General features: G+C 38.8%; 3 protein-coding genes across 4 annotated transcripts; 2 read left to right on the top strand and 1 right to left on the bottom strand.

Moving 5' to 3' along the window:
• Window positions 1-3615: 3615 nt before the first annotated feature.
• Window positions 3616-14432, bottom strand: LOC119492899 (WD repeat-containing protein 82-like). Of its 2 annotated transcripts, XM_037777783.1 has the most exons (17): window positions 13927-14432; window positions 13595-13695; window positions 13392-13458; window positions 12460-12559; window positions 11768-11884; window positions 11513-11668; window positions 11348-11417; window positions 11115-11257; window positions 7502-7675; window positions 6222-6317; window positions 6031-6135; window positions 5932-5946; window positions 5808-5849; window positions 5586-5711; window positions 5320-5470; window positions 4129-4250; window positions 3616-3993 (listed from the first exon to the last, which is right to left on the bottom strand). In XM_037777783.1, the coding sequence occupies exons 1-17, from the start codon at window positions 14085-14087 to the stop codon at window positions 3826-3828; spliced, it is 1914 nt and encodes a 637-aa protein (XP_037633711.1). In that variant the 5' UTR covers window positions 14088-14432; the 3' UTR covers window positions 3616-3825. The 2 variants fall into 2 exon arrangements, with proteins under 2 accessions (XP_037633711.1, XP_037633704.1); XM_037777776.1 differs by lacking the exons at window positions 3616-3993; window positions 4129-4250; window positions 5320-5470; ... (4 more) ...; window positions 6222-6317; window positions 7502-7675 and adding an exon at window positions 10643-11017 and having other exon boundaries at window positions 13927-14418.
• An 893-nt stretch (window positions 14433-15325) lies between these two features.
• Window positions 15326-18968, top strand: rpusd4 (RNA pseudouridine synthase D4). The gene is made up of 6 exons (XM_037777708.1): window positions 15326-15807; window positions 16365-16572; window positions 16683-16776; window positions 17104-17254; window positions 17889-17986; window positions 18480-18968. Exons 1-6 carry the CDS (start codon window positions 15429-15431, stop codon window positions 18678-18680), a joined length of 1131 nt encoding a protein of 376 aa, XP_037633636.1. The 5' UTR covers window positions 15326-15428; the 3' UTR covers window positions 18681-18968.
• Window positions 18969-19915: 947 nt separating this feature from the next.
• Window positions 19916-23061, top strand: LOC119492882 (52 kDa repressor of the inhibitor of the protein kinase-like). Its single transcript, XM_037777757.1, has 2 exons — window positions 19916-20719; window positions 21452-23061. Exons 1-2 carry the CDS (start codon window positions 20607-20609, stop codon window positions 22308-22310), a joined length of 972 nt encoding a protein of 323 aa, XP_037633685.1. The 5' UTR covers window positions 19916-20606; the 3' UTR covers window positions 22311-23061.
• The last annotated feature ends 500 nt before the right edge of the window (window positions 23062-23561 follow it).

The following is a 23561-nucleotide window of genomic DNA, read 5'->3' as shown; positions in this document are numbered from 1 at the left end:
CTCAGTCAACACAAACCAGCAACACACAGCTCTTCCTACACGGATTTCAAAATAAGATGTCACAATGTGGCTCCTAAGTGGCAACTGTGAAGAAAAGCTCTTATGAAGCAGGATGAAAATGTAAAATTGGAGTTCAGGTGTTATAGACAAGCTCGTCCTAAACCTGCTGTGAGAATTAAAACTAAGTTATTTGATCATTTCGACTTTGTCTGGTATATTTCATAATGCCACTTTACATCACAAATTTTGAATTAAAAATAGCTGGAATTAAATAAAAAATGACTTGCAATTGGCTACTGTCAAATAGGGTAGGATAGGCAGGATAAAACATGTCACAATAATGAGCTGAGTTGTAAAACTTTATTGGCTTAACTCATAATTGGCTATATATGTTATATTATGACTTATTAAGACCACATTGAGGGTAAGAAATCGGAGATTTCTAGAATAAAGTCATAATATTACGAGAAACAAAGTTGTAATTTAATGAGATTAAAGTCACTCTATTTCAAGAAAAAAAGTTGTAATATTTCAAGAATAAAGTCATACCTTTACGCGAAAAAAGTCGTAATATTACGAGAATAAAGTCATACCTTTACGCGAAAAAAGTCGTAATATTACGAGAATAAAGTCATACCTTTACGCGAAAAAAGTCGTAATATTACGAGAATAAAGTCATACCTTTACGCGAAAAAAGTCGTAATATTACGAGAATAAAGTCATAACTTTACGAGAAAAAAGTAATTTCCTCCTCCACAAAAGAGGCAATTTCCCCCAGGAAATATTAATTAATTATTATTATTAATTAATATTAAGTATTTTGTTATTTGTGAACCATATACTAAAGTATAACTTAACAATATGCTCCACGTTCCTCATTTTCACACAGGCTGCTCTATTTCCCCTCTCAAATAACATGTAACATTACTACTTTATAATATTATGACTTTATTCTCATAATGTTAAGACTTTTTTCTCGAAATCTCAGATTTTTTTTTTTTTCCTCAATGTGGCCCTAAAACTGTCGTATTATATACCCTCAGTTGCCACTTTATTAGGTACACATATCTAAAACTAATACAGTTTAATACAACAGACCTGCAATGAATCCCACCTTTACATAGTTTTTGTTGAACATTACAACCTTCATCAGCTAGGTGTACCCAATAAACTGGCACCTATATGCATGGGGGCAGCTGTGGCTCATAGTTAGAGCGGGTCGTCCTCCAAATGTTTGATCCCCAGCTCCTCCAGTCCACATGTCGAAGTGTCCTTGAGCAAGATACTGAACCCCAAATTGCTCCCGAAGGCTGTGCCATCGGTGTGTGAATGTGTACAAAGTAGGCTTGGTTTACTGTTTTCATTTAATCCAGAATTAAATCTGATTGTAGAGTTTTAAATATGATTTTGTTTTGTGTCCACCATCACCCGTTGTTCCTTCTACACTGACATTTTTCAACATTTTATGTTGAAGGTCCGTAGTCTTACTTCCGGTACTGTCTGAGTTACCTCTGTCTGTTTTGACGCAGCTGCCGGCAGTAATGTGTTTAATGCTGCTTTTGTGTTCAATGGAAATACTGTTTATTCAGCCTTTGCATATCTGTGTAACACTGTGTAAAGATTTATATCTATAGGTCACTTTAATCATAAATTAGTTAATAATGTGCAGTAAGCCAAACATTAAATTATTAACATCTCTTCCCACCATGCTGTGAATAATAACCTTTCAGCCAGTGTTTATTTATTTCTCTCTTTCTGTGTATTATCATGCAGAAAATTGCCTGCAAATGGTATATTTGTTTTCCTGGAAATTAACTGAACCGTGTCGTGTCAGAAGGCTTCACGAAGTCAAGGTTCACCATCGCACGCCACACGGCTCCCATGTACAAAGAAAATGACCACTTGAAAGCTACCATTCAGCCGTTTCCAGGAAAACGTGTTCACATCAACCGTCTTTCCCGAGAGGTTTGAAAAGAGCAGAACTGCACAGCTGAAGGCTTCTGGGTAGAGAGACTTCCTGGAAAACACACACAACCAATTGACCTCTACTGATCCCCACTGCTGCTGCTGCTGCTGGCCTGCATGACTACAGCATATCACACACACACACAGAGTCAGAGAGAAATGAGGACAGAAACGCTACAAAATAAAGAAAATATTTTATTGTAGGACCATGTAAAACAGCGGCCTTCAGTTGAGCGTAGTCAAACCTCGCTCAGGTGACTGAAGAAGGCATCTGTAAATGTGATGTGGATGAATGTGAATGTAAACCTCGGGTAAAGGCTGCCTATACCAGGCAAAATGAAGGATAATCCACCCTAAAACAGAAATGTCATAGCCATTTCCCGATGATTGTGAATCAACATTAGTGATATTAATAATTCCAGAGACAGGAGAAGGCAAATCAAATAGGAAATGGTGCCTTTAACTTGGACACAAATGGGCAAATATTACTTAATCAAGAAAATAATATAACTATAAAAAGCATTTTAACCCTTTAACACCCAGTTGTTATCTGAGGGCTCTACACTTTGGCTTTTGTACGGATTAAACAAACAAGATATAATGGGTTAATTAATGAGCTTTAGACGTGCTGGTAGGCCAATTTTGTTACCTTTGGACAGAACCAGGCTAGCTGTTTCCCCCTGTTTCCAGTCTTTATGCTAAGCTAAGCTAACTGGCTGCAGCTTCGTATTTAACGTTTTGTGAGAGGTATCAATCTTCTCATCTGACTCTCAGCAATAAAGTGAATAATTGCGTTTTCCCAAATGTCATATTCCTTTTGCAGTAAGCTCCACACTGTCTGGCAGTAACACACTTATTGTGTATCAGATTGTTAAAAGTCTTTATTGAAGCTATATTCATGTTTTTATTATATATTTTGACATATTCAAACCTAAGACTGCATGTTTTTAATGGCTTTCACCATTACATGAAATGGAAATATTATAGATGTTTTGTGCATAATTTTTTTTACACATTTACCCCAAATTCAGCCAGACATATTTGGTACCTCTGGAAAGTTTTGTTTCTCCACTACAAGTGAAAATAAATAAAGTGAAAGTTTGGCTGCACAATAGTTAGTAATGTCTGACCCGCTGGTGGGTGAGTAGGGTTTAAAAAGATAAAACAGGCTTGTTTTCACAATTATCTATCTCAGAATACTAATAATATTGACATTTGATCATGACTTTAATGTGTTTTCATGTACAATTTAATTAATAAACCAAAAGATGTGTCCACATATCAGCCAATCAGCCGACTATTCTCAAACTACCAACAGTGTTCAGGTTTGACAAAGCATTTTAGTTAAAGATTATTTTTAAGAGAGTCTTAGCTTCTATCACTTTCAGAGAAATCTTCACATTTAGAAGCTTTCTTTCACCACAGGAAAATATATATGAATTCTGCTTTATGGTGGATCTATGTTTTCCAGGCCTGCAACTAACGATTATTTTTATTGTCGATTAATCTGTTGATTATTTTCTTAATTGATTGATAAAGGAGTAAAGAAACCAGAAAATATTCACATTTAAGAAGCTGGAATCGGAGAATTTTGACTTTTTTTTTCTTAAAAAATTACTCAAATCGATTATCAAAATAGTTGGCAATTAATTTAATAGTTGACAACTAATCGATTAATCGTTGCAGCTCTAATGTTTTCCTGTTTTCAGGGTGAAACTTGTGTCCGCAAGTAAAAAGAAGAACTATCTAGAAGCTAAACAGTCAAATAACAAGTCAATTCATAGATATTGTGTTGGTGTATTCGTGTATAATGTCGCGTGTGTGTGTGTGTGTGTGTGTGTGTGTGTGTTTGTATAGTGTCTAACTATCTTCCCCGTTCTCCCCTGCACCCTTGATGAGGCGTTTGTTGCCTCTCTTCCCTCCCGGTCCGCGGGGCTTGGCAAAGGCCTGCTTTAAGGTGTGCTCCATCGGGTGGACCTCCTCGTACAGGAAGTCTTCTGTCAGGCCGTCTCCATTGTCTATCTCCATCTGCACACACAGAATAACACACAGATTAATGGCTACTCTTTAATATGATGACCAGTTTATTGTGGCCTTGTTTATCTCTACAGTGATATATTATTTATTATAATTTAATTTGTGGGTGATTTGTGTGTCCTGTACCTTTTTGGTGACCTCCAGCTGGTAATCTCTCTCCACCTCGTCCAGTAGTCTGTTCTTACAGCTGGAATACAACATGCGCTCCTTGATACTACAGGTGTACCCAGGCATCGAATATATGAACACTGGAAGAGAGATAAATTCGTCACTTACGCAGCTGATATTTACGACTTCACTGGATCTGATTTACTGATCATTTCTGCTGTTAAAGCAAAAACCTGTCTCAGACGCTAAAAAATACACTCACAATCACTCCAACCTTTTCTAAACCACACACTACTCCAGGGGTGGATCACAATGGGTTTATCACTTATAACAAATGATTGCATACAGCCCGGTCGCACGAAAAGGCGTATGAATGACACGATAATTTGCAAGGCATTTAGCGTGCAATAAGAACACCGTTCTTGCTTTTGGTGTGTCATTTGTACGTCATGTAGTCTGTAGTGAGTTCAATGTAAACGCATCCGTGTAAATAAGCCACACTTAGAGCTAGTGACGTAGAATAAAAAGTGAGAAAGACCGCTTACGGTGGGTGTGAGGGGAGGTGGATGGGTCCAACAAACACAGGACTTTCAACCAGGAGATCGGTGTTTTGTTTTGTAAGTTACATGTTTTCCATACTTATGTGACGTTGTGCGTATTTGACTTAATTTATGTACGTATTTTAAGCCCAACCATGATGTTTTTCCTAAACCTAAGAGAGTGGTTTTGTTGCCTAAACCTAACTGTGGTCGTTACTGTAGTTTTGTTGCGTGGTGTACAAATGACACGCGAAACGCCTAAAATGCGTTCTCGTGACATGTGGAATGTCCTTGTAATGTTCTGCTATTTATACATCTTCCCATGAGATCGGGTTGAGTGATAAAATAGTCACGAGATCCATTGTTAATATACGTAAAACTATGGATTTGTGCAGCTTTAAGCTTTGGTTTGGGACCCACATGGTGTCGCTTGATAAATTATGTGAGGTTAAGGGAGATTATAAGACTAACATACTTTTTAATAAAAGATATTCAGTTGACTTTATTGTAATTTCTGTATTATTCACATGGAGCTCCCTTCTGTCTCTTGAAAACAGAAAGCTAAATGTTAGAACTTGATATGTCTATACGATAAGTAGACAACATGATGTTACTGTCCCTCCCTGCATTAAACCATCGCTCTGCTCACACCCGCAGTGAGACCACTGACCCAGCGCCTCCTGCAGCTGGCCCTGGTGGGAATGTTTGAAGACGAAGAAGTGGTATCTGGGTGAGTCTGAGGGAATCCTGTAGGGCAGCTCGCGGGTCTCTGTAGGTTTGGTGTGAACCAGCTCAATGGTCTCTCTCTCTACATCCAACCTCTGCAACACAACACACAGAAACAAGCTTTGTTCAGGGGTCAAGTCACGCAGAGCCAAAATAAAATATCCCGACAACGTGTTACATGTTGCAGGCTGGTTTTGTGTCCGGGCTCACCAGCTGTATGTAGTTGATGCGTCTCTGCTGGAGTTGCTGCAGAGCTCGTTTGGCTTCTTCTTGTAACGGGAATGCAAGACCTTGAAGAGTCTGTGGCCTTTTGTCTAAGCCAAACTCCATTGTAACCTACAGGATAAAAAAAGACATAGAAGACTCCGTGTTGATTTGACCCGACACATGACAGAAAATTAAAAGCCAGTGAGATAAACAGATGTAACAAACCCTCGCTCGTGCTGTTGGAGTCCCAATTCGTCTACGTTCATCCTGTGGACATAAGAAACAGCTTTTAATATCTCTTCTTCATGCACGCACAGTTGTATTTGTATTAGGAAGAAATTGTACGTACCCACACAACTTTATCCTGCAGGAAGGAAGTAGAAGAATGAGTACACATAATATACGTATGCGGTTCTTATCATATTCAGACAGTTGTTTAAACTTTTACCTCTGTGACTTTAATACGTTGTAACTCCTGCTCGGCTGCAGTGAGCGGAGCCGGGGAGCAGCAGGAGGACATGTGTCGCAGGTATCCCTGGAAGCACACGTCATCCTGCAAACAGTCACACAAACAGGATGATAGTTAATCACGTTTAAGATTCAATGATCAGCTGTCATGCTGGAGGGATTTCTACTCACCTCAACCGTGCCAAACATTTCATCTTTAATATGACCTCCTCCAAACTCTTTCTTCAGCGTGGCACGGGTCGCTGCATACACCATCTTCTGCCTCACCTAACGGGTGCCGGGACAGACAGGACGATATAATGACATGGTTTCGTATTTTGCACAGCTGTGCAGAATGATGAGTGTGCAGAGTTTGACACTAAAAGGCCGTTTTTTACAACAATGCTGCTGAAGGGGGAAAGTTTCTCTGTGCTGAAATCTGTGTGTGCAGCAGTTTTAACTTTTGAATTCAACAATATTTGCGTAATCATAGATTCTGGGTTTTTCAATGAGGGAGAAGTAGTAGATATAATAGTGTTTTTATATCTTAAACATGATTATATTCTCTTATACACAATGGTGTTTTATATCGTACTTGCTACGTTTTTATTTAGTTTTTGATCGGGTATATTCCTTTTTGGTAGAAACTGTAATTTAAAGGTGCTCTATGATATCCAGAGCATTAATATAGCAGTATATTCTGTCAGCAGTGCTGTTGTTTGCGCCGTTAGCTGCGAGCCACAGGCTCAGCCGTTGCCATGTTGAGAGCCCTGCAGTGGCAATAGAAATGCTCCCAATCTGACATTTCCAGCCTTAAAGGTAGAATGATGTAACTACAGAACATATATGTTGTATGTTGTGTAATACCATTTATTACACCGCTTTGTTGAATACTCGATTCTGATTGGTCAATCACAGCCTTCTACGGTCTGTTATTTCTTTATAGCAGACCGTTGCTATGTATAACAGACCGTTACTATGGGCGCAGTTCTGATGTCGGACTTTGGAGGATCATTTTTGTGTCAAATAATTTATTTCTTAACTAAGTAGCCGTGTAATAAGCGGGATAATGCACAGCTAGCAGGCCAATATTGTGAAATAAACCCCTTCAGGGCGATGCAGAACTCCTCCGCTGCTCTGTCGGGGTTTATTTCACAACAATGACCGGCTTGCTGTGTATTATCCCTTATATAAACAATAAATCATAAAGCATTTTTTAAATTAAAATATTTTTCAATTGTGGTTATTGGCACAATCTCAGCTTAGCATTTTTTCTGCCTGCACTTGAAAATAACTTCAAAATGTCACCCAAAATCAAGTTTTATGTTTTTTCGATAAATTTTAATTTAGTTAAGTTTATGTTTTTTAGAATTAGGGTATTTTTTATTACAATAATTTTGGCAGCAGACTTTGAATGCTTAAATTTGATCAGTGATCAGTGACAACATGTCAATCAGCCGCTCCAGACATACTGGTGATTGGTCAGGTGACCAGGCGATGAAGATCCACTCGTATCCCTGTGCATTCTGGGAGTCCAGGCGGTAGAGGATGTAGCAGGGCTCCTGAGGCGTGAGCAGAGGAAGCAGGAACTGATCGTAATCCTTGTCCCAGCTGTGTGCTGGCTCTCTGTAGGAATCTAACACCAACTCCTCTGCAGACACAAAACATGTATCAGCATCTCAGGATTTAGAACAAGTCAACTGAAAGCTCAAATCCTTCTGAATACTACAAACATCTTTACCATTTATGATGACAATCTTCATTACTCTGATGGCACCTCCCCTCGCTCGGGCCAGAAACTCTTTCAGCTCAGATGTTGCTAAAGTAATACAAGGTGGACAAGTCAAAACTGAGGATGGGGGGCTGAAAGCAAGTGAGACAGAGTTGGGTAAGTAAGAACCTGAGACTCCACTTCAGGGAGAAAATTTGATCCGCTGCCAGATAGTCACACCATCACCTACAGTGACTCACACAGGGGACGCATACGTACCAAAGAACCACTGAGAGATTTCAGTCTGAGCGATAAAACAGCCTAATTTCCCCTCAATTTTCAAAATAGCGGCACTGTAAACCAGATTTAGCTGTTTATTGCACCCACTGCCTCTCTGTCACCATGGTTACCAAACACAGAGGTCTCATAAATGATGTAAGATCAGGTGAGAAAGGTGAGAGAGGTATGCTTCTGCCAACCCGTCCCCCAACGCTCCAATTACCAAATGCCAAAACACACACATATAGCTCTTAAACTATCCATAAATGGTGCTAAATATCATGATTACTGGTATCACAACATAGAAGACAGACATTTTAACTGTGAATCAGTCGTATACTGTACAGGCTAACACTTCTATAGATGTGGAGACAATTATTTAGATCTACAGGTTTATGAAGTCAGTGAAGTTAGGGGGTCAATTTAAGATGATCTTAAAATAGGATGTTATCAGTGAGATTGTGAGGATGTGCCATGACACAGCTCAAAAACTAAAAAGAAAATTTAAAAAAACACTAAAAAACAGGAGACAACTTGACTAATACACAAAAACAATTGGCTTCAAGAAAACTTTCCTTTAAAAAAATTAATTTACCGTTAATTCCAGTTTGGTGTGACATCTTTTGGCCGTCAGCTTCACGCTCCTCTCATGCAGGAAGGACCAGGTCCAGGTCTCTGTGTCCTTGCTCCTCTCGCTCAGCAGGTAGGCTGCCTCTCCACTGATGGCAGACAGATGGACCCATGCGCATCAGTGACATAAACGCCTCGAGGGCGACTCGGGAGACTCCTAACACTTGAAACACAATCTGCGGAACTGCGGCTGATGAGTAATAACGTGCCTGTCAGTGGATATGCCACCCTAACCACTGATCTAAAACTCTCTGCGTATCGATGACCACAACTTTAAAAAGTCTCGGTGGGGGAGCGTCTCTCAAGTCACACACTGTCCTGTACTGTACTGTGTGTGAGGCCGTGTAGGAATCCACCGCTCATGACATCAGTGGTCAGTACAGTGTTTTCAGATGCTGTCAGGGCGCCACATGTAATGACATTTTATCACTCATTCACACACAGAGCGGCTGATCGGCTCAGGCAGACGGCATGATCTCAAATTCCATTCACCTGGTCACAGAAATGTGACACCGAGCGACAATCTGACCTCTACATTTCAACATTGTTTAATAGAGCAGGAATGGGGAGGTTTCATGTATTCGTGGTCTGTACAATTTGACCTAATAATAAAAAAAAAAAGTGAGATAAGGGTAGGCACCTGAAGTAACACCAGCCCGCTATTAAAACATGAGAGTGTGAATTTTCTTATGCCAAAATATAAACACCTTTTATCCCAAAGTGTGAGGTAAAGAGCTCCAGATGACTTGTGTGAACACTAGAGGAGTTGGCTCCTGAACAGGCAGTACTAATGGATCCATTACTGGCCACTGACAAAAACACAAACACACTCATCAAGGTAACACAGACTCACAGGATAGTACAGTGTGTATGGTAATGGGGAGCGAAAGATGGTGAAAAAGAAAAAGAAATGTAAGGTGCCAAATGTTCAAACACCTCATTTCTCTCCCTCCACACAGCTTTCGTGCACAAAGAACGCACATGCGGAGGGAGGTGAGAGAAAGATAAGTGTGTACCTGTGAGGTTACCTGTGATGGGATCATTCATTATTCACTCAGTGGTGAGTACACAACCCAAGCATCTATACATTATTCAACAGAACCCCCACCCCCCTCCTCTACTTCAGGAAGACACACTTTATGTGCACAAAAAACACCCATTCATTAAATTGATTAAAACTGCGTTTCTCTCACGTTAGTGTTCACAGATTGGTTTACTGACTGAGGAACTTGTGTTTGCAGCTGTTTAGTGAGCTCATGTCGGTGTACAGTAGCATCATTGTTCTGAGAATATACTAATCCCATAATTATCTAAATTAGTCACATTTATAAAGACTTTGTTTTTATTCATTGTGTTTAAGGTTGTAATCATTCATATACAATGAGCAACTAATTAATATCAGTCTTTTTTATTGGATAAAATGATGTGAAAAATCCAAATTTTATAAGTAAATGTGCCCCATTTATTGGTTTATTGGTGTTTAAAGCTGAAACAATAAATCAATTATTTAATTGATAGAAAATTAATCTGCAGTATTTTGACAATAAATCAATCATTTGTTTTTTTCAAGCAAAAGTGACCAAACTACCTAGTTACAGTTTCTCAATTTTGAGGATTTGCTGCTTTTCTTCATCTTATATGATAGTAAACTAAATAACTTTGGGTTTCATATGGTTGGTCGGACAAAAGAAGCATATATGCTGCTAGTTAAACAACATACTGGTCGCTTTATCTTGTTTTTATCGCTCGTCTTGATATATATGTTCTGCTTCCTCTGTTGTTTGTTGTTTGAACTTATTTACTTGTATTGTTATGTTGCACACAGCTGAAGAACTGCTTAACAGATTTCATTGTTCTTAGCAACAAAAAAAACCTAATCTGTCAGATTAATCGATAATGTAAATAATCATTAGTTCAAGCCCTAGTACTGTACATCAAGATCTATTTGATGTATGATAAATTTAAGGATGTCAAAAAAGGAAAAAAACTGTGGCTCCTATTTTTATCTAAAACACTTTATTATCCAATATTCAAACATTAAAAACACTGATTAGTTAAATTTCACATGAAATATCAAGATATAGCATTAAAATGTTCACACAATGTAATGTACCTGAACTGTACTGTACAACTGAGGTGGGATTTTGTTGTCCCAGCACCATCAACCTTTTTAAAAGTTTAAAAATACTTCAGGTGAAAAGTAATAAAGTAAAATAGTGTTTCTCTGATAAACTATCAGACCACAAGATTCTTATCAGGCCAAGGAAGGCCGTCCAACACATAATCCTACGTCTCTGCATGATTTACAACGAGGACTCACTCCGGCAGCGTCTCTCTATGAGTCATCAACACACGGGAGCCAAAATGTCTGTTGAGAGAACAGAAGAAGGAGATATTACTTTCATTAAATTAGTCCAACAGCAGCTGCTGTACATGAGAGACTGACGTGATACGTTTGATCTCACCATGTGAGTGCAGGCACTGGCGAACGTCATGTATCTGGGGTTGAACTGCAGCGTGTTGATGGGTCCGGGATGTTTCCCGTCCAGCACGGCCACCTTCATCCCACTCTCAGTGCTCCAAACGTGGACTCTCCCGTCCTCTGAGCCTGCACAACAAGACACATGTTTATCACAGTCGCAACAGAGAGACCAAAACAAAGAGACCAAGATATTAGAACTGAGGTGTTCCTGCTCACCGATCATGACAAACTGAGAGTCGGGAGTGAAGCAGGCCTCCAGGGAGATGCCTTTACTGTTGTTGTAACCCTTAAAACAAGCAGATAGGAAACACCTTCAAGTAATCATAGTAATATACAGACAGATGTAATTCAGTAGGTTTCTAATCACTGTACATATCTTACAGAAAAAGTGTGCAGCACAGCTCCATTGAAAGCATTCAGGACACGAATCATCCCTCCATTGGTGGAGAGGAGAATCTGTTTCCCATCATTACTGAACTTGAGTCCAGTCCAGTCACAGACGCGATTAAACCTTGTCTCAAAGGAGGCAAAGGGACCCTTTTCAAAGAAAGATAAATATAACAAAGAAAAAACATAAAGCAGGTGCATGAAGGTCAAATCCTACTGAACCGCTAACACAGAAATTAGCATTTTTACCTTGTCGAAAGCACGGAGGTCGTATAGTTTGATGGCCTGTGATTCCACCCCGGCAGCAAATATCAGCCCATCAGGGTCAAAGGAACATACAGGTTTCCCCAGCGGATTAGTCAAACCCTGAAACACAAACACACACAAATAAATCCAGAGAAAAGTTGCAACAGAGAGTCTGGATTTAGATATTTCAGCCTTGCTAATTAATGACTGCAGTTTCTGTCAAACATTGCTCTTATTAAAGGAATACTTCACCCACAAAATGACCATTTGTATATGAATTACTCATCCTGCGTTACCTTGAACTCTTGAAGAAAACTTTGTTTTTCTCAAGGTTTTCTTCAAGAATTCAAGGTAACAGGCGGTGAGTAATTGATATACAAATGGTCATTTTGTGGGTGAAGTATTCCTTAAATATCTCTCCCTATTTAGTCTTTGTTTACAGTGTAATGTCTTACAGTTGAGACGGCAGATCCAAGTGTAGCAGCGGTTCCTAAAGCAGGTCTGGGGACACCCAGTGGTCACAGGACAAATGCTTATTTAAAAGTGGGGTTGGAAACTAAACTGCTGATGTACAGGACTGTGATGTGCAGTAATCTGGGAAGTCCTGACCTAAAGTAGCAGTAGCTGTAATTAAACATTTGAGTAAGTTCCCACAGAGAGCAGAGGAAGTATAACTTTCCAGCCAGATGACTTACTTGACAGTTTGGAGCGCGCAGATCCCAGATCCGTATCGTTTTGTCCAACGAGCCCGAGATAAACGTATCATCCACTGGTGACATGGAGAGAGCAATAACTCTAAAAGATAAATCACAAACACAAACTTTAATCATTTAGTAACAAACTATCATTTTAGAGAAGCTAAAATAAGACAAGAAAAGAGCAGATAAGACAAAGTGAAACTTAATGATGCCTGTGGAGGACTGGGTGCATGCTAATATTCTGTGTTTATGCTGTGCAGAAATGCATTTTAAGAATACAATTTTCTTCGTGTATTTGCAAAACATTGAGTGAAATTGTGAACATATTTGTTTCCATATCTGTGATGATCATATTAGAATAACAACTTAAAAGATGTAGGGAGCATAAAAATGTACATGTGTAAATGCACGTTGTATCTTCTTGGTTTGCACTAGGTTTGACATGTCAAGTGTTGGAGCATAAAAATACAGGATCTGCAGTAGAGCTGCAACAATTAGTCAATTAATCGATTGGCCAATCAACAGAAAATTAATTTGCATCTGTTTTGATAATAAATTAATAATTTAAGCCATTTTGGGGTTAAAATCTCTCAAATGTGATTTTGAGTTTTGGACTGTTGGTTGGACAAAACAAGACATTTGATGTCAGTAAATTGTAATGGGCATTTTGAACTGTTTTCTGATGTTTTAGAGACCAAATAATTTATTGAGTAATCAATAAAATAATCAGCAGATTCATCAATTATGGAAATAATTGGTGGATGCACCCCTAATGTGCATAATACTGTATGTACTTGGATGGTACTTTTCAACCTCTTTGTATTCATATTCTTATATATATATATATATATAATTGCTTTGTGAGTGTAAATAAACTACTTTGTTAACATGCATACCACATTTTATATTTTTATCCTTTTTTTACTCACCTTGCAGTGTGACCTGGAAAATACCGGATGTACTTGTTGTCAGTGAGAGACAGGTATCGGATGGTATCTACAAAAAAACAACAATGATATTTCATTTTCCAAAACATACCAGAGCACATATATTTGCACTATATTATAGTTTATAGCCTATTGATTGTTTGGTGCTTTGTGCCAACAGCTGACTGTCAGTACTGAGTTATTACCATCTAGTTTGTTGGAGCTGTAGACCACTGTCTGTGCATCTCCATGTGTGTAGCGGATGAGGTCTACTCCATACTTCTTGCTGTACAGGGTCCCATTAGGTCTGACAAGGGACAGTCACAGATTATTTACACCTGATAATCACACTGCCATGATCCAGACACATTCATGTGGACCAATAAAGATATTTAGACAATTCAGATATGAAAACGATCATTATTTTCATATATTTATATATATATGAAATGAATGATTGTTTTCATATCTAAATAAAAAATGTGTATATGCATTACACACTTGTTTTTGTAATGTAATAATAACATTGTCCACTCACTTTCCTTCTCTGATGTCATACAACACAATGCAGTCGTCGTCGCTGCTTGATATTGCATTTTCACCATTTGAGCTGAAGTCCACACAGTTGATTTTTTGTGCATTTTCTCGATATGTTCTTGCAACCCTGAAACTTCTCAACACGCTGTCTGTGATCTTCATGTCTGCAGAGTTTCATACTAAACAGCCTTTATACTGTGTTAAAACGCCTCTCCATCAGGTCCCACTGGTTTAACGAAGCCGGCCAGTCATTGATGGTCTAATAATGCATGAACAGTATCATTTAAGAGCCTCCACGCGGAATTAATCCTTACATTTTCAGAAAAACAGAAAATAAAACCAAACACAACATTCAACCAGAGAGCAACCTGGAGTGACAACCTGATACACTCGTTTTGTACATCATTATCTACCAGGTGGGCGGTGTTCTCCAATCAACATTACATTCAATAGCTTCAACAACGAACCGGGCAGTGGCGGTGACACAAACCAGTACACAATACCAGAAAACGGAAATACGTCACACAACCACAGGAAATTGTTGCTGCATAGTTTTTTATTGAAGAAAATTAATTTAGAAACATTAAGCCATTGTAATCTAAACTCAATACTTCTAACATACAAGGCACAATTGGATAGGGAGGATAACTTAAATTATAAAAAATAATATAATAACAAAAATGAAAGAGGGTAGAAAATAATTCAAGGAACATTTATAATTTATAACTGATTTTAAAGGTTAGATCTATTTTTTTCTGCCATCACTTAATCCAAATTTTTTTGTGAAAGCACATTTTTGGAGTGGGTTCACATAAATTGCAACTTTTTTTGTGATTTTTAATCCAGTCCACAATTTAAAAAGATGGTATCCGTTTGACTGAATGAGTGTAAATTTCAGCAAAAATATTTTTTATTATATTTTTTATTTTTTTATTTCTGTGTTGGAGAAATTACATTTCTAATTTATAACTGTTTTTTAAAGGTTAGATATATTTTTCCTGCCATCACTTAATCTTTATTTTTTTGTGAAAGCGCATTTTTGGAGCGGGTTGAAATAAATTGCAACTTTTTTTGTGATATTTAATCCAGTCCACAAGTCCAAAAATTGCATTTGTTTGACTGAATGAGTGTAGATTTCAGCAAAATATTTTACTTTTTTAAATACAACTATTAAAATATCGGATTTTTGTATTTTTATTGCTTTTTTTTGTGTGGAAAATATAGTTTGTATAATTTAGTTTAGTTTAGTTTAGTTTATTTAGTTTATTGATCACATACACATTGATATGGCAGTGAGATTCTTTGTTCCTGTTTGTTACTCTCTCGTCCCTGTATAATAGAAAATCGATCAATCAATCAATTGAATAACAATAATGAAGTAAAATATAATCATGCTTTTATTGTGAAAGGTGCGAAGCCAGAGACCGGAAGCTGTGAGCATGTGTCCTCTGGATTTTGTTTGTGCCTGCTAGTTAATGTGAACTGTGAAGCTTACACTCCAAAATGAACAGCTGTAGAAGAATAGCCTGTAGTGACTGGACGTCCGGCCTGAACACCGCCTTCTCTCGGGTCAGATGGAGACGGAGCAGCGCCGCTAGAGAGGCTCCAGCTCCAGGCTCAGACCCAGCAGAGAAGCCCCGGCTGAGGGCGATCGACCTGGCTCGGAAGGTCCAGCAGGAGAGGACAAAGACGAAGCCTCCACCGGCCGAGGAGGCGGCTCCTCTGAGCGGCCAGCAGAAGAGGGTGATGGAGCTGAAGCGGTTCAGTCTGCAGCTGCAACATGTTCACCCCAACGTGCTGGCCAAGCACCTCCACAGAGGCGTGCTGTACCAGGACAAGGATATAGTGGTCATCAACAAACCTTATGGTGTTCCTGTCAGAGGTAAAACCATCAGGAGCTGAAAGCTGTTAACATTATTATTATTATTTACACTGATGTAAGTTTGAGTTACAGTGAAAGAGAGTTTGTGTGAGATTTGGTTAGAGAAACAGCATGTAAGGTTATTTCTTTAGAGCTGAAACGATTAGTTGATTAATCAATTAGTTGATTGACTGAAAAAATGTCAATTAATCCTTTGCCATTTTTCAAACTAACTGCCACAACTTGTCTGGTTCCAGCTTAATTCACATATTTATATACATTGATCAGCCATGACATTATGACCACTGACAGGGGATGTGATAACATGGATTATCTCGTTACAATGGCACCTGGCAGGTGAAGGGATATATTAGACAGCAGGTGAACATTTTGTCCTTGAAGTTGATGTGTTGGAAGCAGAAAAAATGGGCAAGCGTAAGGATTAAATGGTATCGGAACATCTTTAATGGTAACCACATAGAGTGTAGTATTGTAGTATCTGTATTAGAATGGGTTTGAAGATATTGGCAGACATGTGAGTATCTGGACCTGAATACATGTACATGTGTTGCTCTCAGATGACGGAGGGGTCACATCCATCGCCTCTGTGCTTCCTGTTCTCTCCAAAATGATGGATGGGATGAAGATCAAGTCTGACTCTCAGCTGCTCCCCTGTCTGAAGCTGGAGAAGGAAACACCAGGAGCTCTCCTGCTGGCCAGGAGTGAAGACATAGCGGCGCACATAGTCAACCTTTTAAGAGATAACGACGTGCAGAGAAAGTACTGGTAAGATGCATTGTGGGGTTAAAATGGGACTAAAGATTGTGCGTCCATATTGTCACACCAACATGTTAACATGTTAGTCATTCTTTCACGTGTTCTCTGCTCCTCCTCAGGGTCGTCACAGTCGGTGTACCGGTTCCATCTGAAGGAGTGATTGACATTCCCATCATAGAGAAAGAGGTCACAGGCTCTCGGCCTCACTACAAGGTGTCTCTTCTTCTGACGCTGTAATAATTAGTTGTTAGTTAATCAACAGCCGGAAAATTAATTCAAAATGTAATAATTATTACTGTAGTCATTAGTAAAATAACAAAACAATCGCAAAGAGCTGGGGTTTTTTTTCTGTGTTTCATGTTAAACAGTAAATTGAATACTTTGTTGTTGTTTTTTGCTGTTTATCACATCGAGTTAACCGACTGTATATTGGCTGTTTACAGTTTCAAGTAAATTACTAGACAATGATTAAATAATTATTAATTTTGGTGTTACAATATTGTCGAACTATTCATAATAACTTTTTTTTTTTTATTTCAGATGGCACTCAGTCCTCTCTTCAAAATGAATGAGGAAGGCGACGGCGTGACCAAAGTCCGCGCCCATCGGCAAGCCTATCCTGCTGTGACCAAGTACAGAGTCCTGGACAGCAGCAGTGGTTGCAGCCTCGTTGAGCTCGAGCCTTTTACTGGTAAGACTGGAGCTTTTTCTGTCCCAGGAGTTAACAGCCAATTCAGTTTGTTACATTTCTTTTTAAGACAACTAGACACATTTTTGTCTACATGTCGGCTTCTTTTTTCGAGTCCTCACTAAGACCAAGAAAGTGGATCACATCGCTCCAGTTCTGAGGTCTTCACACTGGCGTTTTTTCTGTCAAAGAATTGATTTTAAAACACTACTGTTGGTTTATAAAGCACTGAATGGTTTAGGGCCAAAATACATGTCTGATCTTCCGCTATACTATGAACCATCCAGACCTCTCAGGTCATCTGGGACAGGTCTGCTTTCTCTCTCTCTCTTCTTTTAAATCAAGGTTGAAGAGTTTTTCTGTTTGCTGCCTTTTATTAAATCAAATAATTCTTAATTTCTTACATTGCACTGTAACTTTTCTTTCTTGTATTTTATACCTGTCATATTCTATTTTAGCTTGTTTTAATTTAATGATGAGTAGTGAGGAACCCACAGTTTGCTGTTCAGCGGATTGTTTAGGTCACTAATTGTATCTTTTATAGTGTGTTTTAATGTTTTATGTGAAGCAGCTTGAATTGCGTTGTTGCTGAAATGTGCTAAAAAAATAAACTTGCCTTCCTTTCTTGTGTCCTCAGGAGTGAAGCACCAGATGAGGGTCCACATGGCACTTGCTCTGACATGCCCCATTCTTGGTGACCATAAATATTCCAACTGGAACAAACTGGCCCCCCAGGTAAAATATGTTTACAATGTACCACAGAGAATCTGTTTACAAGTGCCAGATGCCAGTAAAACTTTAGCAGCAAACTACTAACAATCAGCAGACGCCCCTTAAGCAAGAGTGATTTATCATCAGCTGCTTTTTGATGCTGCTCTGTGTTGATCAAATGAGGACAAACTGAGGCATATCCGGTGTCCCTGCAGTTCCTTGAACCATTCCTGAATAATTTCTGCCTAATAAAAGCACTACTGCATGATGGAAAAGAATAAAAAAGGTCTTTTACAGATCAATGTTAAGGTATGCTTTGGCATTAAGGTGAGAGTTACAGATATTGTTTGTTAAATATCCCAGTTACATATGCATGATGGTTTTAATCGATTGACAGCCATGGTATATTATTAAACATATACAAACAGGATATGAGGAGCGACATTTCTGCAAGAGCTCAGCTTCTGTCACTAAGTATGTGTCTTCAATATACAAATTTGTTCATTTTGGTGCACAGAAATTACCAGAACGTGTGCTGGGAAAGCTTGGACTGGAACAGAGCAAGATCCGGTATCTTCCTCTTCATGTTCTCGCTCGACAGCTGACACTGCCAGGAACCAATGGAGCCGACATCAGTGTGTTCTGTCCCCTACCGAAATACTTCACACAAACGTTGAATCGACTGCGGTTAACGCTTCCTGAAAAGGACCATAAATAACCACCTCAGCAATCCAAGGGATGTCTAAATGTGGTTTGCATCGGTTGTGAAAGATTTCAGACTGCAACGTGGGTGAAAAGTGTATCATGTGTACCATTCAAGTTAAATGGAAAATAAAAATATACTGTATGATGACGGGCTATAGAGTGCTACAGGAATGAGTCCTAAAACCCAGAAATTAGTTAACATTTTTGTACTTCCGGTTCCATCGTCTCAAAGTCAATGGATTTTTTGAATGGGTTTTTGTTCTACAACATAAAATTCGTCAATAAATACCCCACTAGTGAATTTCTGCCTTCAGTGGATAAACAAGCACAGCCTTTAAAATCAGTCATTTGCTCAGATTCAGCAGCTCTCAGAGGTTTTGTCATCAAGGTGAACGGTCAGAGAAGATCTCATGATAGAAATTCACATCAAGCTCTTATTATTAAGGGCTATTTTTATTGTACAATTAGTTATTAATCAATAAAATTCTTTATTACATTAACATTATATCAATGTTAAAGGTAGTATACAAGCAGATAAACTGGCAAAGAAGGCTTTTAAAGTATCTGACAAAAAAAAATATTAAAGTAGTAAAATCATTAATTAGAACAGCCATAATTAATGCTTGGTAGAAGGAATGGGATACAGAAAATAAAGGGAGACATCATATACAAAAGTCAATTCAGGTTAAACAGTTTAAAGGAATATATTGTTACCGTAGAGAGGAGGTAATCACAATACAACTAAGGTTCGGGCATGCAGGTACCCAATCCACGTTTTATTTATTTGGGAAAAGTCAATCAAATCGGTGTCAGTGGTGTAACATCCTGGGAGATGTAGAACACATTATGATTCATTGGAATAAATATAATTCAGAGAGGGAGACATGAGGAAATAGAGTACATGAGACAGGGCAGGGGTGGAGTTTAAAATCATTACTGCGCACAGGACAGGACTTCAGGGAAATCATCATTTGAATAGAAGGAAGTATAAAAATAGGAGCAGTATATACAGTATTGACAATAAACAGACTATTAACAAAATTGCACAAGTGGAAAAATGATATTGCACAGTATTATATATATTTATATTTATATTTATATATATATATAGATATATATATAAATATAAATATATATATGTATATATTTATATATAAATTTTCTTTCTTTTCTCATCAGTATTCAGATAATATGTCATGACTCTACACACTCTGATACAGTAGGTGGTGGTATGCAGTTGGACGTGGTATGCAGTCACGTCGGACACGTAAGCGCTTTACAGCAGGGATGACGTATTTTTGTAGGCCAACCAGGAAGTTAGCATCGCATTGGTTCCCCTCGATTACTGCAGAAATTAAGCTCTGTGGCCAACAAAACTTATACGTTTTGTTCAACAATTTAATATTCACAAATGAACACCACGTTTATGATTTTTCTGAAGCGTGAAATCAATCAGACAGAAGTAAAAAGCGAACTACATCGATGAGATGGACTAGTCAACGTGATGACGTACGGAGTCTGCGTAATGACGTATAGTAGTCTCATTTAGCCACTTGATATAGCAATCGCCTTTTTTATGACACTTAAACGCTTCCAAGTGCACTAGTGGGATATTTATTAACGAGTTTATATCGCAGAACAAAACCTTTAAATCTATTAATCATGTGTTAGCCACAGACCTTATTTCAAGCATCTAACCAGAAAGCCCATTCAAAAAGCCCATTGACTTCCAGACCAGGGAACCGGAAGTGCAGAAATGCTAACTCATTTCCGGGTTTTCGGACTGTAAACAACGGTTCACATGGATGTACTCAAGATCCTGTAAACTACTGCAACTCAAACTTTACAACTTTTTAGATTTATCAATATATTGTCATTTCCAGTTGTAGTTTTGTCCTTCAAATTGTAGCTAACGTTAGCTACCCTATAGAGCCAGGCGATGGTTTGCTGCTTTGCCCCGAGATGCAGCCACAAGTCATCGGATGGGATCTGCTCGTTTTATCGGTTCCCGACGGATGTTGTCCGGTGGAGACTCTGGGTTCGGTCCATCAGGTGAGCTCACCGTGATAACACCTCACTGACTGGCTTTACATGGTCAGGGTGAAACTGTCATGATGCACAACGCCAGTAGTGTTTGTAGTGTTTTAACATCATCACAGGATAGTATTGAAGCAACCATCAAATGTTGCATAACCAGAGAAACAATTCCTTAAACTGACATCTGATGCTCACTAATATTAATTGTCAGGTCACTTTTGGAAAGCTTTGCATAAAGTAAATAAATCAATAACTAAAAAATGCTACTTTGTTTGAAGATAATTATGCAATAATTATGAAGTTTAACCATGTAACTGAAGCCAGTACTAATAGAAATCATAGATGACATGTGCATTAATGAAGAAATGTAACCATTATAATCTTGCAATTACTGTAGGTGTAAATTGTGGGAGCATTATATTTATAATTGATTTAGTGTGCACCCTGATATTTGTGTCTTAATCTACTGTTAAGGACATGTGCATTAACATGCTGATCACTCTGTGCAATAATTATATAATTATCTGACGGACACTTTGTGCAATAATCTAGTAAAACTGTCATCTCATCAATATACATATTGTATTTTTATATTTTATATTGTATTATCTTTTATATTTTTTATATTTATATTGCACTATCTCTTTTTGTTGTTGTATTATCTTTTCATTAGCAACTTAGTGCTCTTATGTGTGAAGGTGTAACTTCATGAAACTAATATTATATATCTTCAACTTTTCCCCCCAGGCGAGCTGACAGGAAGCCCAGTCCCCACTCCCGCATCTGTAGTTGTCATTTTCCTTCAGGAAAAAAGAAAGCCCCTGTTTTATTCCCAAAGGAAATCCCCGTTAGACAAAAGACTGAAGATCATTCCTACTGCTTGAGGGATGGAAACCCTGATTGGAACGAATTGGCTCCAATAGAGATGGATGAAGTGGAGGAAGGAGCTATACAGCTTGTGACTGTTAAGGAGGAAGCCGTGGAGGATCCTCAACCATTTACCAACATACTTGAGGAACCATCATGTAGTATAACGGTTGAAGAAGAGCTGCAGTCTGAACGAAGATATAGGATTCAGCTGGAGATCCAGCTAGAGCAGTCCAGAGCAGAGTTGGAGTCTCTCAAGGAAAAGCAGAGTTACAGTCGTGACAGGTATTCTGCGTCTCAGCTGAGTGAAAGTGTTCTTCGGATGGAGACGGGATTACCAGATAAAGAGACCTTCGGTGCTGTGTGTGAATTTGTTGCTCGTTATGAAGATTCCATTACATACCAAGCTGGTTGGAGACCCAAAGAACTCAATCTTGAAGACCAGATTTTCATGACCCTCATGAAACTCCGTCACAACTACACACACCTGCACCTGGCTGCGCTCTTCCACTGCAGCGTACGCGCTGTCAGGAATGTGTCAATAACATTCATAGAGGTTCTTCACAGGCTCCTTTTTAGAGGTGCTCTATCAAGCCCCCAGGAAGTGCGCCGGGCTTTGAAGCGAATTTTACATAGCGGACAAATGGTGGAATTACAACTTCCGTGTCCGTCACGTGATGCCGCTGGGTCCAAAAAGACTTCTTCCCATAGATTTACATTGGGAAAGAGGCGTCTGTAAATCAGCATCAGTAATAGTCATTTCCCCATAGGGACACTTCACATCCAGCACCATGGAAGACGCCACCAGACCATCTGGAGATGCTCCCAACAATCCTGATGGAGAGAGCCACAAGCCTGACTCCTGGACTGGCATCTGTGTTGCAGTGGTGAATGCCAGTCCCCCTCTGTACAGACAAATCACCATCCAGTGCTTGTTTCTGCCCCAGAAGAAGAAGAAGAAGTGAAGCAGTCACACGCTTGGACTTGAGGAGAGTTGCTGGCAGTCAGCCTCTCCTAAACAAATGCCAGTTTGGGTTGGTCAGTTGTTGCCACCTGAATGGCCCTCTGTTGCTCCTCTGACAAGGCCGCGCTGGCAAGGATAGCCTCAGGTCCCTGATGCTCCACAATTTTAGGAACAGAAAGCGTTGTCAAGGTGTATGGTTCCTCTTCTGGCTCAGGTGAGAGAAGTCAAGACATTCCTGAGAACCTGCACCAGCAACTCCTTTGTTCTGCGAGGTAAAATTACTGTTTTTGTCAAAGGAGTCTGGTTTGAAGAGCGCATAGATGATGGCTTCAGTTCCGTTGGGAAGGGTTGTCGGACAGTAAAGCGGTGGAAGTATTCTAAATATAGAGTACACTTAAACTGATGTTGATTTTTTTTTAGGTGGCTAAAATATGTTTTGCTGCTGCCCCCGTCCACAGCTGTACATTGCTTAGCTTCCTTGTGGTAACTCCTGTCATCCAAACTATCCCTTTCATTTTAATAAACTTATTTTAAGGGAATGTGTGTGTGTGTGTGTGTGTGTCTAAGTGATTGGGTGTTTTTTTACATTTGAAGATGTTAATTGTAGTGTTTGCTGTTGGGGGGAGGTTGTATTCTACTTCTTTCTGGTCAGCTCACAGTAGTACAAAGTGATAAAAGTTTGAATTTGTAAATTCTACTAAATGACATTATACCAATATAACATAGCACGGATCAGGTGAGGACACTTATCTGTTGCTGCCTTTAAATTTATATATAGCAAAGCTGGACAAAGTATTTGAACATTATGACAATTCTTGAGCTGCTAATTTTTTTTAGTATGGAGGTTATATTTTCTTTTTATTTATTAGTTTATTTAGTATGTATCTTTTTACTAACATGTTTTTGCACTATGGAACTGTGATGCTGGAAACTTGAATTTCCCTCGGGATTAATAAAGTTACTATCTATCTATTTATATAATGTTAATAACAGACCAGCATACTGGTCTATAATGATGTGACTAAC

The sequence above is a fragment of the Sebastes umbrosus genome, chromosome 1, assembly GCF_015220745.1.
Source record: "Sebastes umbrosus isolate fSebUmb1 chromosome 1, fSebUmb1.pri, whole genome shotgun sequence".
In the NCBI taxonomy this organism is placed as follows: domain Eukaryota; kingdom Metazoa; phylum Chordata; class Actinopteri; order Perciformes; family Sebastidae; genus Sebastes; species Sebastes umbrosus.
The sequence above is the reverse complement of the archived record's forward strand: the minus strand, read 5'-3'. Positions and strand labels throughout refer to the sequence as shown.